Here is a 16293-nt window from a genome sequence, read left to right as displayed (position 1 = left end):
AAAAACCATGATGCACCATACAGGTAAACTGGTAAAGTTAATCAAATCCACTCACCCACCAGTTCTCACCACTCCCTTGGTTTTTCCCGCGTATTTGCAGGTCCCACCCTCCGGCCAGTCACCACTGGATGAAACACTGATCAGGTGACTCAATCTCTGACCGTGCAGTGTGGCCAGAGCTATAGATAGGATCTTTTCTCAGCCGTACTGCATTGTGGAAAGGCGGGGCCACCATTGATGCCTCCATTTAACCCGCTCCAGGAATTAATTCCTGAACTCAAACGGGCCGAGAATTGCTGTGAAATGGGCTTCTGTGCATTAGCATTGAAAAAAATCAAAGACTCAGTAGTGGGTGCAAGATTTTTAAACCGGGATTCTTCCAGAGACATTGTTTGCCTGGGGACATATTCAGCCTTAAGTGCCAATGAAACTTGATTGATTGACTATTTACAACATAAACAACATGAATACAATTATTCAATTGAGTCTCAGCCTTGGCTCCGTGGCACCATTCTTTTCTCTGAGTCAGAAGGTTGTGTGTTCATAGTCCCAGTCCTGGTCTTGAGCACACAATCTAGGCTGTCACTTCAGTGCTACACTGTCAGAGGCACCATCTTTCAGATGAGACGTTAAACTGAGGCGCTGTGTGCCCTCTCAGTTGGATGTAAAAGATCCCAAGAGTAGGGGAGTTCTGCTGGCCAATATTTATCTCTCAATCAACATCACTAAAATTTGATAGCGATTAAAAAACGGGCATGAGCACCATGATACAAGATATGCCCGTGCCCATTCAAAAAGCGCAGGTAGCACATCAATTTGGTGTGGCCTGCTAATTACCATGATAGGAGTGCACAGCCTAGCACGGACCGTGCTTCTGACTGGCTGTGCGCTCAGCAGGGGGCCACAGTTTGCATCACTGGAGCGAGCTAGCTTTACTTAAAGCTAACCTGCTCCTCTTCAAGGCAGTCTGCAGCTCTTAAAGCTCAACTGCCTTCTGCACATAATAAAAATGAAATTACCTTCAGCAGTCTGTAGCTCTTAAGGCTGAGCGGCCTTCTGCACGTAAAAAATGGTACAAGTGCTTCACCACTAAAACAAATGGCTCAACAGGCAAGGGAAAGGGCACACAGGGTCTTGGATGCAGCACTCAAGCTTTGTGCAGGAGGTCAACTCTGGAGAGAGATCCTCTACACACAAAGAAGAATGCAGGAACAGATTGCCGAGGTCATCACTGCCAGCAGTGTCGCCCCTAGGATCTAGCTCCAGTGTCCTAAGAAGTTTCATGACCTCAGGCAAGTGGTCAAGGTTAGTGAATGCATCTTCAAAAGCCATCTCCTACCAACTGCATCACTAGCCTCACACACTGCTCAATGCATGAACACCCCACCCCCCGCCCCCATTACACACCTACACCAATCTCTACCAAATACGAGGTACACCTCACATTCCTAGCTTCACCGCATCCTCTTGGAGGAGACGGTGCTGGCCATTCTTGGCTGGGGCATGGCTGAGCCCTTGGCTGGGGCATGGCTGAGCCCTTGGCCTGCGGCAGGGCTGAAAGAATATAAGATGCCAGTATCCTCATACATTATCCTCCTCTCACATCCCACTTCCCCCTCATTCCACAATCTCTTCTGATTTACAAGCTGCACATGGTGTAAGCATGCACCTCTTGCTTTACACCACCTCCCCTCACCACAACCCTACCCTTGTGCTTTTCTCATTTCAGACACCCAAGAAATCCAGCCTGCCCACACAGTGGTTGACCAAGAAGAGGGAGAGGAGAGTGAAGAAGGAATACCATCACTCAATTTCACACCACCAGCCACTAGCTCCTCGAGGTCGTCCTGCAAGACTATCTGCAGTGTCCCTCACAAAGTCAGCAGCCTTCCACCTACACTAGCCATGCTGCAGCCACTGGGGTAGCACTGTGTATCACTAGGATACGCAAAGGCACACGCAAGACAATCACTAAGGGAATGCACAAGAGTGATTAGTTGATTTTTGATGTAATATTGGATACATATATGGATAAAGTTGGATTGGAAAGTTTGCTCTGTGGTGGCTTTTATTTCAGCATTGTGACCAAGAGGACGCTGTGATGGTCAGTAACAGAGGGAAGGTAAGGTGTAGGACAAATGTTGAAAGAGGAATTGGGGTTGTATTCACTGGTACCGCAGGCGGATGATTCTGATCCTGGTCAGAAAGGGGCTGTCTGGGTTGCCTCCTTCCTTCCGCTTCCTCCTCTTCTGCTTCCTTCTCCCTCTGCTTCCTCCTCCCTCTGCGAGCAGCTTGTCCCCTTTCTGCCTCTGCTCCATCTCCATGTGATGCTGTAGCCCAAAGGGGACTGCAACTAGAGTGCCCAGGACTGAGAGCAAGTGGTCTTCTCAGAAGCCTTCCTTTAAGAGACAAAGCCTTGCAAATGTCCAGCAGCACTCCGTGCACACTTTAACAACTTTTAAAATCTATTGTACCAAGCCACTACTCCAATAAACTGTAAAAACACCAGTCCAAAAGCAAAAATCTAAACTTACTTGAAAGTTGTATGTGTCTCTTTAAGAAGTGCTGGCAGCGTCTCTATTGTATTGCTGCACGCACGTTCTTCCGTACATGGTTTGGAGAGGGTGGTATTAAGAGTGGCAACGTTGAAAATCACAGACTGTACGTCAATTCAGGCATTGCACGCCGATTGACGTCACAATCTGGATCATTTAAATATGTGTGGCAAGTGCAGGCAATGGCAGTGCTGCCGACCTGCTCAAAATGGCAGCCGCCGCATTCCCCGCTGGAAGCAGGCAGAAGCGAGGCCGCCGCCATTTTTTCTACAAAACTAACGATAACTTCAGGCGCTAACTGTTCCAATTTCGTAGCCACTATCTGGTCATTATTTCATTGTCGTTTGCGGGACCTTGCTGTCCGCAAATTGGCTGCAATTTTCCCCTACATTACAACAGTGACTACACTTCAAAAGTACTTCACTGGCTGTAATTAATGTAGTGAAAGGTGATTTATAAGTGCAAGTTCTTTCTTTTTAGATTTAGAGTACATATATATCCAGGGTGAACGTTTAACTCTCCTTTAATTTGTTCTTCAGCAGCTGGGCCATGGAAATGTAATATCGTATGGAACAACATATCTCTGAATTAACCTACAAGTGAACTCAGACACGTAGCATTATATGCTATCTACTTAGTAAATTGCCTGTGCCAGGAGCTAACATAATTACCATGGCATGTGAAATCGGGTTATGATGTATCTGCAAAGAATGCTGTTTGTGCAGAGGGAGTAGATTCTTTGGGCTTTTTCCTTCTATGTGAAGCACTCAAGAGCTGCATTTCATGCTGTGTGTTAGAAACTTTTCCGATTTCAACAAGACTACCAGAGCTGAAGTTTCTATTATTAAAAATCTTAAGGGCATTACTACAAGCAACCCCAGTTAATAACAGTGACAAAAGATACTATCTATTTTTTTTCAAGCTGGTTTCAGAGACATCCTGTATACAGTATGAAATTAGCTAATACTTCCTGAAGCCTGACTTGTTCACCGAGGCAAAACTGAATGTCCTTACGTTAATGCTTTATGAAATTGTTCTATTGCTTCTTCAAGGTCCTCCTTCTGATCAGGAACAAAGCGGTATTGAGATACGTAACCCGCTGTGTGCTTGTAAGGATCGTAGTCTCCAAGTTCAGCTGAATAGAGAGAAAATAATCATCTGCTTTCACATTTACAATCAATTTAATCAATAGGTCTTACTGTAATATCTGGTGCTGTGTGATTCATTTCATATTTACATGCACAGGTATATAAACTATGGGCACTGGACCTTCAAGGTTTCCTAATTTAAAAACATGAAGACATTTAGCTCCTCATGTTATAATACTAATGAGCAATGCAAGTGAACAGAATTTTTCTCCAACTTCTTATATTAAAGTGTTGGTTCATATTGTGTCGTGCTCACTGGAGAGTCTGTCAGTGTCAAGTAAACCTGTCATTTTTCTTCATTTCCATCCATCTTGCAGTGATACTGTTTCTCTCTTACTTCTGTCAAATGTGTAATTCTATGGTGCTTTAAAAACATTGGACAGGATTTTAATTTAGAAGCGGGTTTGAGATTTTTTTTGCGGGGGGCGTCGGGGGTCGGAAGGCCAGGATCATTTATAAATTGTTTCAGATCTTATCCCTGTGATTATCATGCCATGGCAAACTGACACTGTGACGCTACTAACTGTAATAAATATAACTTCTCACTGTATTGAGATATGTTGGCCTGGATGTTCAGCTTCTACACTCCTGTTACACACCGGGAGCACATATTAGGAAATTCTGCACCCCAATCTGAGTTTCTGACCCCAATAGTCCCCAATAAAGTTAACTGAGTGTTTTTTTACAGTCCCAGTGTTAATAGTATGGTGACTGTAACAGTAGCCCTTCACTGCAGTTCATGTATCACACATTATAAAACTTAATTAATCAGTTGGAATAGGACAGATACACTTACACTGGATAGCATATGCACCCAGTTGTGCAGCAATGTTTAAAGGGCAAGGCAGTCGACCTTGAAGGACATCCTGTTTGACCTGCAGAAAAAACTGATACCTAAAATGGAAAAAAAAGTTATCAGTTAGGAAATTGTCAAGCTGGATCCATCCAGTGTATCTATTTTTTTTTAAATCAGGCTATAATTGGAAGACAATCTAATTAAAGACAAGACAGGTATCTGACAAATGAAACTCACAGAAACATGCACTCTCTTGTACTTATCTCAATGTTCTTGTTCAATTAAGATATTTTGTTCGCTAATGATGGAATTAATTGTTGGTTTACTGCAGTCCCAGCAATAACAGTACTTCACTGACAGCGATCTGCTGCAGTGTCAGGCCCTCCACTAGCCCACTTGGGAGTGGCTCCAGTCATTTCAATGGGAGCCAGTACCAGGGGACCAATCGGGAGCTGCCCAACCCCTGAAAGAAACACTACTGGCTCCGTTCTGCTGAACACTCAGATGGCTCTTGATCAGGCCCAGCTCAATCCAAAGTGCCAACATCTCACTCAAGTGAATGGAGGCAATCCATATGCACAAAGACCATCCCTACAACCTCTGTCACCAGGGCAGTTGAGGAAAGAAGCAGAAGCACAACATGATAGGTTTTCATAATGCAACAATATTGAACATATCTGTTACTTGGCATGAATTATTTTAAGGCTTTTTTTAAGCAGAGAGAGATGAATACCTGGAACAAAAAGCATTTCTACTTGACTTTCCTTCCTCTGCCTCTCCCTTGTCACACATAGCTGCACTTCCTTCCTTAGTGGGACAGAACTTCAGTGTGAGATTTAAATGGCAAATTTATGGGCAGGGGGTGAAGTCAAAATTAATTTATTCTCGCAACCTGACCCACTATTGATGCTAAACTAACTTTTCTCCCTTCACACAGTCCAGGTAGATATTTAAGATTTCATATACATTAGTTACTGCCAGAAAAGGAAAATAAAAAAGGGCAGAAACTGATTCACTGACGTTCACACCGACAACAAAGCTCAGGCCCTTATCGTTTCCCACAATTCCTATACTTGTGTCTTTGTAAAATACTGCCCTGTAAATCTATTATATGCAAGAAATTTTCTTATTTTCCACTCCACTCATTTGAAAACATTTTCAAAGGCAAACACAATGGTAACATCATCAAACTGGTCTTATAGAACTCCATAAAGCTGATTGATCGGAAAACTGCAATGTTCAGTTATATATGACTTAATAAGCAAAGTTTATGTTTACATCTTGTTACCTTGTTATTTCTTCTTTAAGTTTACAAGGATCTTCTGCGTAGAACTTTACACCAAAATATAATGTGTAGGGTGGGCCAGCTAAAAGAAAAGAAACTTCGATATAAAGTGCAACCTATATATGGAATGCTTTTTTAACTTAAATATTTGAAGTTCACATACGTAATTCAAATAACAGTGTCTGTAATATTCTAATTCACTGTAAAAGACAGTCTTCAATGTGAACATCCAATAGCAAATGAAGCAGACCATTGATGCGATAGACATATTGTTCAAAATCATATCAAGTGAGTTTATAGACATAGAATCATAGAATTTTACAACATAGAAGGCTAGTTATCCCATTGTGTTTACATTGGTTCTTGCATTCCACTGCCCTTTCACAACATCCTTTAAATTTTTTCTTTATATATTTATCCATTTCCCTTTCAAAAGTTATTATGGCATCTGCTTCCACCACTGTTTCTGACAGGGCATTCTAGGTCCGAATAACCCTCTTTATTTTAAATGGACACCACTTCAAGTTTCAGGATGCCATCAATAAATAAAGATGTTAAAATCAAAGAAGTATGATAAAATGATAAAAAAAGCAAATAAGAAAATAAGGAAAGAGGGGGATCAGGAAAGCAAGGAAAGTAGGAGGAGGGAATCACAAAATGTATGAAAACCAGTGAAGTATTCTACAATTATATAATAAAAAGAGAATTGTTAAATGCGGTGGGAGCCCAGAGAGGAGAGGATAATGAGTTAGTAGAATATAAATGGAAATTGGCAGAGATACTTAACAAGTACTTAGTATCAAAGCAAGAGTTTGGGGAGGAAGTAAATCCTGAATTGATTAAAAGCAAAATGAGAGATCTTATAATTAATAAAAGGAAAGTATAACAGAAGTTAGTTAAATTAAGAAAGACAAAGTGCCAGGACCTGACGGGATACATCCAAGCATCCTGAAGGAAATGACGAAGGACCTGGAAATTATATTCAGGGTCTGTTGAGAGTGGATGTGTACTGGAGGAGTAAATGTAACACCCATTTTCAAAAAGAGAGACAGAACAAACCAAGGTAATTACAGGCCGCTTAGTTTAACATCTGTAAGAGAGACATTTTTGAATCTTTAATTAAAGATGAAATTACTAAATATTTAGATGAAGAGCAAATAATTATAAACAGCCAACACAGATTTCAAAAAGGAAAATTATGCATGACAAACCTGATGGAGTTCTTTCAGAAGGTGATATGGTGGATGGGGGAAATGTGGTAAATGGGGCAGGGGAAGGTCTCTATCCAGTCCTGGATGAGCAGAAATTTCCTCCAATTAAACATCGGGAAGACTGAAGCTATTGTCTTCTGCCCCTGCCACGAACTCCCTAGCCATCGATTCCATCCACCCTCCTGGTCACTGTCTCAGGCTGAACCAGAGTATTTGCAACCTCAGCATCCTATTTGACCCTGAGCTGAGTTCCGACCCCATATCCTCTCCATCACTACTTCCACCTCCGTAATATTGCCCCTCTCCTCCCCTGCGTCAACCTATCTGCTGCTGAACCCCATATCCATGCTTTTATCACCTCCAGCCTCAACTATTCTAATGCTCTCCTGGCCAGCCTCCCATCTTCCACCCTCCATAAACTTAAGCTCATCCACAACTCTGCTGCCCATATATTAACTCGCACCAAGCCCCACCCCAGTCACCCAGCACCCTACGCTCGCTGGCCTACATTGGCTCCCGGTCCAGCAACGCCTCGAGTTTAAAATTCTCATCGTCGTGTTCAAACCCTCCATGGCCTTGTCCCTTCCTATCTCTGCAACCTCCTCCAGCCCTACAATCCTCCAAGATTCTTCCAACTCTGGCCTCTTATGCTTCCCCTACTTCCTCTCCCTACCATTGGTGGTTGTGTCTTCAGCCGTCCAGGCCCTAAGCTCTGATTAGTTTTCGATTGCTCTAGCAAAGAGCTGGCGCAGACACAATGGGACAAATAGCCTCCTTCTGTGCTGTAAACTTATATGGTTCTTCCTAATACCTTCTTTGAGTTTTTCTACTAGTCAGTACCATCAACCCAAGTCCCATGCTGTAAAACAATCAAATTCTTAGGTATATCTCATCCCTTCTTTTTAGTTCTCTTCTTTTTGGTGAATCACCATCATTGCCCATTCAAGGTGCTGAGCAGGCAAGCTGATGCCAGTCTTCAGCAGGTTTTAGCTGATCTTTAAAAGACTCCCCTTCAAATTATCCCTCCGCATCTGTGGGGGAAGTATTTAGCCTTACTCTGTAGTTTCCCTTGGTCATAGTGCAAAACTTAAGAATGTACACTGTGAAGAATAGTTCCTATAAACCTGCCTTTTGATACACAATGGCACAGTTTGCTAGCACATCACATCCACTATGAATTTACAGTGTTTAGCTTCATTTACCCCGACTCTGTGCTTACCTTCCACATTACAGCTATAGTAGGATAGAAAACCAAACTATTTCCACATGAGCAACAAAGAGGGAATTTTAGTTTAAACCAGAATTCTGCTATTTTGCATTAAGTGGTCAAAACCGAGTATTACATCAAAACAATTTGTAAACATTGATACAAAAGCAAAATACTGCAGATGCTGGAAATCTGAAATAAAAACAGAAAATGCTGGAAATACTCAGCAGGTCAGGCAGCATCTGTGGAGAGAGAAACAGAGGTTAACGTTTCAGGTCAATGACCTTTCGTGGAAAAAGTTAGAGATGTAACAGGTTTCAAGCAAGTACAGAGGCAGGGAACGGGGGAGGGGAGGAAAGAACAAAAGGGAAAGTCTGCGATAGGGTGGAAGGCAAGAGAGATGGGGCTTAAAGTTGGATACTGCCACAAAACGGACCAACAATGTTAAGCTGCACCAAGTTAAAATGGTCTTGGTAGAATGCAAAATTCGTGCTCAGTCCTCTAACATGATTATAATCTTGATCTTATCACTAAAACAGCTGCTCATGGGCTTCCCACTCAACAGGTGGGCCAATATCGGATCCATTCTAATTCCCAGTCACGTTTGGCACAGGCTTTATTCAGTACTTAAAGGGGAGGCGCATTGATGCTACAGCAACTCATTGTCAATCTACTTACAACTTCACCTGGAAGAAGACGGCAGTGGAAGCAGATGGCTGAGCCTCAGCACAGGGAGTGAGCCCGCAGATTCTCAGATGCAGCTCTTGAGGCACAGGTGGTGGCCATTGTGAGGAGGTGGGCTGTCCTCTTCCCACAGACTGGCAGGAAACCCTCGCCCCATACATCTCAAACTGCTTAATGCACCACACCTGCATACCAACAATCTCTACCGATCACCACTCACACCTCACAATCATAGCTTCACTTCACCCTCGCAACCTTACCACTGCTGCAACACTCACACCCACATCTCAAACCTTGCACACACTGACAGCTATTCAACTATGGCAGGCACATCATCCAAACACATTGCACCACACCCACTCACACACTTCCTTTCTCTTGCAAGCCAAGGGAACGCATAACAGGAGGGAGCAGCAGCAAACAGGCGGAGGGCAAGCTGCCATCCAGGAGCTCAGCCAACTGGAGGAGCGAGTGCTGGAGATCATTGGGCGGCAGATCATGGGGGCCGTGGCAACCGGCACGGTTGAAGTTCTTGGGGACAACAACAGTATGCTCAATCCCAATCCTTCTTCTCATATCCCACTTCCCTCTCATCCCACAATCTCTTCTTACTTTCAAGTTACTGATGCTTGCATACCTTGCTTTCCTCCCCCCTCCTCTCACCATAACCCAACTCTAGTGCCTTTCTGCTTTCAGCTAATCAAGAACAAGCACCAGATCAGCCTGTCCCCAAGGCATTGGGGAAGAACGTGGGGGAAGGAGAAAACAACACAGCGTCACTGCATTTGTCATTTGCAGACACCAGCTCAGAAACTGGCACTGCGCGAACTTTAAAGGCTAGTGTAGAAGCGGGATCTGCACAGGGTGAGGCACCGGGCACGAGTGGGCTGCAGCAAGGTCAGGGGGAAAGGGTAGCCCAGGGGCCAGCTCTCCGGAGGGTGAGTTCACACGCGAGTTCTGCTGCACAGGACTCAGATGAGGACCTCGATGTGGCGGCCTTCAGAAGAAGGTTGATGGGCTTGCATACTGAATTGCTAGGTGCAATGGCAAGCCTGCCAGAGAGCCTCTTGGCAATGTCAAGAAGCATGGAGGAATCCGCCTCCAACATTGTATGGGGCTCTGCGCAGAGCTTGGAGCCCAGGATTTCGAGGCTGGAATGATGCAAAACTCCCAAAGAGACAGTGTCAACCCAGACATGATGCTGCGTGTGATGGGTGATGTCGCGGCTTCCATTGCAGCACAGGCGGAAGTGACCCAACATCATAGTGCTGCAGCAGAAGTGCAGACCGCTCTCATGCAATCTCAGTTTGCTGCCACCCAAGCTCAGACTGTTGCCATCGTGGCTGGGTTTACCATTGTCGACCAGGGCTTGCAGGGTGTCGCAGCAACATAGCAATCTGTGCTCCAACAGATTGCGAGGGATGCTGAGGCTCTGCCCTGGGGGAGTGGCAGTGGTCAGTGGAGCAGGACCCTGCTGTCCTCTCTGAGGATGACAGCATTCCTGTTCGCACCACTGCCACTCCGCCATTGCCCTTGCCACTGCCTGTCAGCCAGCCAGCCCAGACTGCTGCCGTCCATGCTGAGGTGGTGCAGTCTACAGCTGGGCCTTCTAGGGTCAGAGCTGCTCGAGGTTGTCCTGCGAGGCTATCTGAAGTCTCCTCCATTGAAACTCAGCAGCCTTCCACCAGCCATGCTGCAGCCACTGGGGGAGCACTAGATCAGGAAAGGGCACCTGAACGACAGAGACACTAAGGGATTGCACATGGGTGATTAGTTGATATCGTATGTGTCAATTTATTTTTGATAAATTTATTAATTTTGTTTGGAATCTTTTGTGGTGGCTCTTATTTCAGCTTTGTGCTCAGGAGGACGCTGTGATATTCCGTGACAGAGGGCTAGTATGATGGGGATGTGGTGAGCAACGGGAATCTGGGGTTTCATTCATTGGAATCAGAGTCTGATGAGGCGTTCACGGACAGCCCATCCGAAAGGGGGATTGGCTGCCTGCCTCCTCATCCTTTTCCTCTTGCTCATCTTCATCTTCCTCCTCCTCCTCCTTCACCTCTTCCTCATCCTCCTCCTGAGGTGGTCCCACAATCCCTGGTGGTAAGGGCTGCGCCCTCGTGATGGCCAAGTTGTGAAGCATCCATCAGAGCACCACGAAATGGGAAATGTAGTGTATGTGCCTTTAAGAGCCCCATGTGTACTGTAATACCGGTAATGGCCACTCGGGCTATATAAGCCTGTATATTGTGTTGTATCCATTAGTTCCCCTCCAAACTTTGTTCAGTAAACACCTATCAACCCAACTCCTGTCTTCAGTGTCTCTATTAACACACAGACACAACAGTGGCGACGACGATGGGATCGGACTTACCTGCAATTCGGCAGCACCTCAAGGACATCGATTCCTCTGGCGTCCAGAAGAATCAAGAAAGTGAAAGAAGCTGTGGTTTCACCAGCTGGTCAAGCTGGTGGCAGGTACTGCACTAATCCTTCCTGGGCGTCAGGCTGGGGCTCCAGCGGCTGGCTCTGCGGCTGGGCCAAGCAGCGAAAGCGGAAGCAAGCAGTAACAGACGGGGAGAGAGCACTCGGGAGACGGCCGGCGCTGCAAGCAGATCGGCGTTCAGACCTAGAGAGAAAAAGTCCGGCGGGAACGAGTCTCCAACGGTAAATAAATAAATAAATAAAAAAGAACGGAAACCGCGGGAAACAGCGTTGTCATCGGCAGCAGCGGCGGGAAAGCACGGGAAGCACCATATCTTTTCTAAGATGCCTAAATCTGGCAATATTCATTCTTTTGATAACGAGATAGAGGATTGGACCACATATGTGGAAAGAGTGGAGGTATATTGCACTGCAAATGGAATAGAAGATGAAAAAAAAGCTTCAGTACTGCTAAATCTAATGGGCGCAAAGACATACGGGCTGTTACGAAATTTAATCACTCCAGCCTTCTTCAAGAGAAATCAACACAAGAATGAAAGTAACGCTGATTACCTCACCGAATTAAGGAAGCTATCAAAACACTGCCAATTCGGGGCAGGACTAGCAGATTATCTTTGAGACAAATTCGTCTGCGGTCTCTTAAGTGAAGGAACACAGAAAAGGCTGCTTTCTGAAAAGGATTTAACACTGGACAAGGCTTTCAGTATGGCTGTATCATACGAAGCAGCCGCAAGAGGAGCTGCAGAGATACAACAAAAGACACAGGACTTCGGCACCCATGAAATGACACAGGGTTTCAAGAGATGTTATCGCTGCGGCAGATCCACCCATGACCAGAGGGACTGCTGGTTCAAGGACAAAGCATGCAGGCAATGCGGAAAGATTGGACACATTGCACGGGTATGCCGATCTGAAAAAAAAATCAATAAAGAAAAGTACAGAAAGGTACAAATGATGACGGACAGTAGCTCCGAAGACCAGAAGAGCGATAGCGACTCCGAAAACAAGAGACTAAGCTGTCTCAAATTACATAATGTACTTGCCAAAGATGATGACCAGACCATTTGGGTTACCCTCACGATAGCAGGGTCCCCAGTTAAAATGGAGCTAGATACAGGATCAGCTCTGACCGTCATAAATCGACGGGATTACGAGCGGCTATTTCCGCATATACCTTTAAAAGACACATCCATTATCTTGAAAACATATACGGGGCAGAAAGTATACCCCAAAGGAAAAATAAGGGTGCCTGTTGTATGCAACGGCAAGGAAATACAAAAGTTGTATTTATACATTCTACAAGATGGTGACCCACTGCTGTTGGGACGTGAATGGATCAGGAAAATACGTTTAGACTGGCACTCCATTCCATCACTGACGGTGACCAGTAAGAAAAAAAACGATGATGACGTCATACCTGAACGATTAAAAGACATCTTGGCCAACGCCAAAGAAGTGTTTCAAGAGAAACTAGGAACCTTGAAAGGCATCACCGCCTCAATAAAAGTGGAAGATGCAGCAATTCCCAAGTTTTTTAAAGCAAGACCGGTGCCATACGCAATTCGTCCAGCAGTCGAGGCAGAGCTGGAGAATTTGGAAAATGCAGGCGTATTATCCAAAATAGATTGGAGTGAGTGGGCAACACCCATCGTTCCAGTCATGAAGAAAGCATTGAATAATGATAAATCTGCAGAACAGAGAAAAATTCGCACGGTCCTTCACACGGTACAGTATCCTCTTCCGAGGATAGAAGATATTTTCGCCTCACTATCCGGAGGGAAACGTTTCACCAAAATTGACTTGGCACAGGCATATCTACAGATGGAGGTTGAAGAGGCCTCTAAAAAATATCTCACGATAAATACACACAAAGGTCTGTACCAGTACAATCGACTGGTTTTCGGAGTAGCATCCGCTCCAGCTATCTGGCAAAGAGCTATGGAGCAAGTCCTCCAAGGGATTCCGGGGACTCAATGCTACCTAGACGACATCCTTGTAACAGGAGAAAACGACAACGAGCACCTTGCCAATTTGGAGCAGGTGCTCACTAGGCTGAGAGAACGGGGCCTACGAGCAAATCGCCCCGAGTGCGAATTTTTCCAAAATCAAATATCATATTGTGGCCACATAATTGATAAGGAAGGGTTGCATAAGTCACCTGAAAAAATTGAAGCGGTCATAAAAGCCCCAGCACCTGAAAATGTTTCACAATTAAGGTCGTTCCTGGGATTAATAAATTACTATCGTAAATTTTTACCAAACTTATCAACTCTTCTACACCCTCTTAATGAACTGCTACAAACAGGAGTAAATTGGAAATGGAGCGAAGACTGTAAACGTGTCTTCCATAAATGCAAAAACTTAATCACGTCCAAAGAAGTTTTGGCTCATTACAACCCATCACTGCCAATCAGACTAGCGTGCGATGCATCCCCTTACGGCATAGGAGCAGTATTATCGCATAAATTCCCTGATGGCTCGGAACGGCCGATAGCTTTTGCGTCACGCTCATTGAACTCAGCTGAGCGTAACTATGCCCAAATCGACAGGGAAGCACTCAGCCTGGTATGGGGAGTGAAGAAATTCAACCATTACCTACACGGACAAAAATTTACCTTGTTGACTGACCATCAACCCCTCATCTCCATATTCAACCCTAAAAAGGGTGTTCCCATTATGACAGCGCAAAGGCTACAGAGGTGGTCCCTTTTTCTAGGGGCACACCAATACAACATAGAATACAAAGGATCAAAACAGCATGGGAATGCTGACGGTTTATCGCGCCTACCGTTGCCAACGGTAGACGAGGCACCTACAGTAGACCCAGTGGAGATGTTCCACTCAACCATAGTGGAATGTCTACCAGTAACAAATTCTGCCATTGAAAAGGAAACGAGAAATGACCCGACTCTCTCACGAGTCTACGACTTAACGGTGAAGGGATGGCCAGCACATGGCGAACCACTGTTGCCAGCATTCTCGCAAAGAAGAGAACAGCTGTCAGTATGCCGAGGAACCTTGATGTGTGGATCCAGAGTGGTGATCCCACCCAAACTCCAGGATAAAGTGCTAAAGGAGCTTCACGAGGGGCATCTGGGTGGAGTGAAAATGAAGAACCTAGCCAGAGTGTTTGTATGGTGGCCAGGTATCGGTGGAGACATTGAAGAAATGACCAAGAGCTGCCTAGGATGCCAGAAGGTCCAAAACGCTCCACCCCAAGCCCCTCTACATCCATGGGAGTGGCCCTCATCTCCCTGGCAAAGGGTACACATCGACTTTGCTGGTCCATTTATGGACTCAATGTTCTTAATCGCGGTTGATGCACACTCCAAGTGGCCGGAGGTAATAAAGATGTCCTCCACCACCACGGAAAAAACCATCACAGTACTAAGGACCATATTTGCCAGGAATGGGCTGCCGGAACAGATCTGTTCTGATAATGGACCGCAATTTGTGTCCGAAGAATTCAGGAAGTTCTTAAAAAACAATGGGGTTAAGCACTACACGTCCGCCCCATACCATCCCGCCACCAATGGATTGGCTGAAAGGTTTGTCCAGACCTTCAAGAAGGCCATAAAGGCCATGGGTAATGAAGACATAAAACTTCAGCACAAGGTGGATAACTTCTTGTTCGCATACAGGAATGCAACACATATGGTTACAAACCAAACTCTCGCCATGATGTTCTTCAATAGAAGCCTAAGATGCCGGCTGGATTCGATCAAGCCCAACATCAGAAGGGACGTGGAGAACCGGCAATTTCAGGGCATGAATGAAAGGCCAACTAGAACCTTCCAGATAGGTCAACAAGTTTTGGCCCGGGACTACCATACCGAGAAATGGCAGCCTGGAACTATCTGCACACGACTAGGACCGCTGATGTATACCGTGGACATCGGAGAAAGCATAATAAGGCGCCATGCTGACCAAATCATAGAGTCATCCGAAAAGGGACAACCTACACCACAACTCTATACGCCTAACGATGAAGTAGAGATACCCATATCTACCTCCGATCCGGTGATACTGGAACCCGATGAACCCGACACTGGCATTCAAGCCGAATCAGCCTTGCCAAAAGAACCTACTACAGCACCAGAAACTACTACACCACCGAGGCGTTATCCGGACCGAGTCAGGAAGCCTCCAGAGAGACTGACTTATAATTAATTAACTGCAGCAATGTGTATATTATTTTTCTTATAACATGTAATTAATAATTACTTAAAATATTATGTACTGGTTAGCTAAAAGGGGAGGAATTGTAGTGTATGTGCCTTTAAGAGCCCCATGTGTACTGTAATACCGGTAATGGCCACTCGGGCTATATAAGCCTGTATATTGTGTTGTATCCGTTAGTTCCCCTCCAGACTTTGTTTAGTAAACACCTATCAACCCAACTCCTGTCTTCAGTGTCTCTATTAACACACAGACACAACAGGAAACCCACTCCACCGAGTACTGGAGGGTTCCTCCCGAGCGGTCAAGGCAGTGGAATCATTGCTTCAGTAGCCCGATGGTCTGCTCGATGATGTTCCTAATGGAAGCATGGCTCTCATTATATGAATGCTGGACACGAGTGGTGGGGTTGCGGAGGGGAGTCATCAGCCAGATGGAGAGTGGATAGCCCTGGTCTCCAAGCAGCCACCCTCGAGTTTCATGTGGTGGCTGGAAGATTGTACGCAGGATGAAGGAATCATGGCTGCTGCCAGGATAGCGGGCATTGACCATCAGGAAGCGCTGGGCGTGGTCGCACACCAAATGCACATTCACTGGGTGGTAGCCTTTGCAGTTACAGAACATTTCAGGATTGTTATGCAGCGCCCGCAATGTCACGTGGGTGCAGTCGATGGCGCCTTGCACCATGGGGAAGCCCGCTATCCTGGCAAAGCAACATGCGCGCTCGTCCTGCTTCTCTCTGTTCAGAAAGAAGACAATGAAGTCCCTTCTCCTGGTGTA

At 45.4% G+C, this 16293-nt stretch overlaps 1 protein-coding gene across 10 annotated transcripts in view; it reads right to left on the bottom strand.

Moving 5' to 3' along the window:
* epb41l4a (erythrocyte membrane protein band 4.1 like 4A) overlaps positions 1–16293 on the bottom strand; it is a 474019-nt gene that overhangs the window by 241836 nt on the left and 215890 nt on the right. For all 10 annotated transcript variants that reach the window (XR_015078320.1, XM_085987237.1, XM_085987283.1 and 7 more), the window contains 3 exons: positions 5788–5866; positions 4500–4597; positions 3570–3690 (listed from right to left, as the gene is read on the bottom strand). Coding sequence is in view for 9 of the 10 variants with exons in the window: in XM_085987237.1 (XP_085843363.1) it covers positions 3570–3690; positions 4500–4597; positions 5788–5866 (298 nt within the window). In the remaining variant the exon portion in view is untranslated. The remainder of the gene's footprint in view (positions 1–3569; positions 3691–4499; positions 4598–5787; positions 5867–16293) is intronic.

The sequence above is a fragment of the Somniosus microcephalus genome, chromosome 1 (assembly GCF_052327205.1).
Source record: "Somniosus microcephalus isolate GS21.2 chromosome 1, FLI_Smic_1.0, whole genome shotgun sequence".
Lineage (NCBI taxonomy): Eukaryota > Metazoa > Chordata > Chondrichthyes > Squaliformes > Somniosidae > Somniosus > Somniosus microcephalus.
This window is presented reverse-complemented; position numbering and strand designations above follow the sequence as displayed.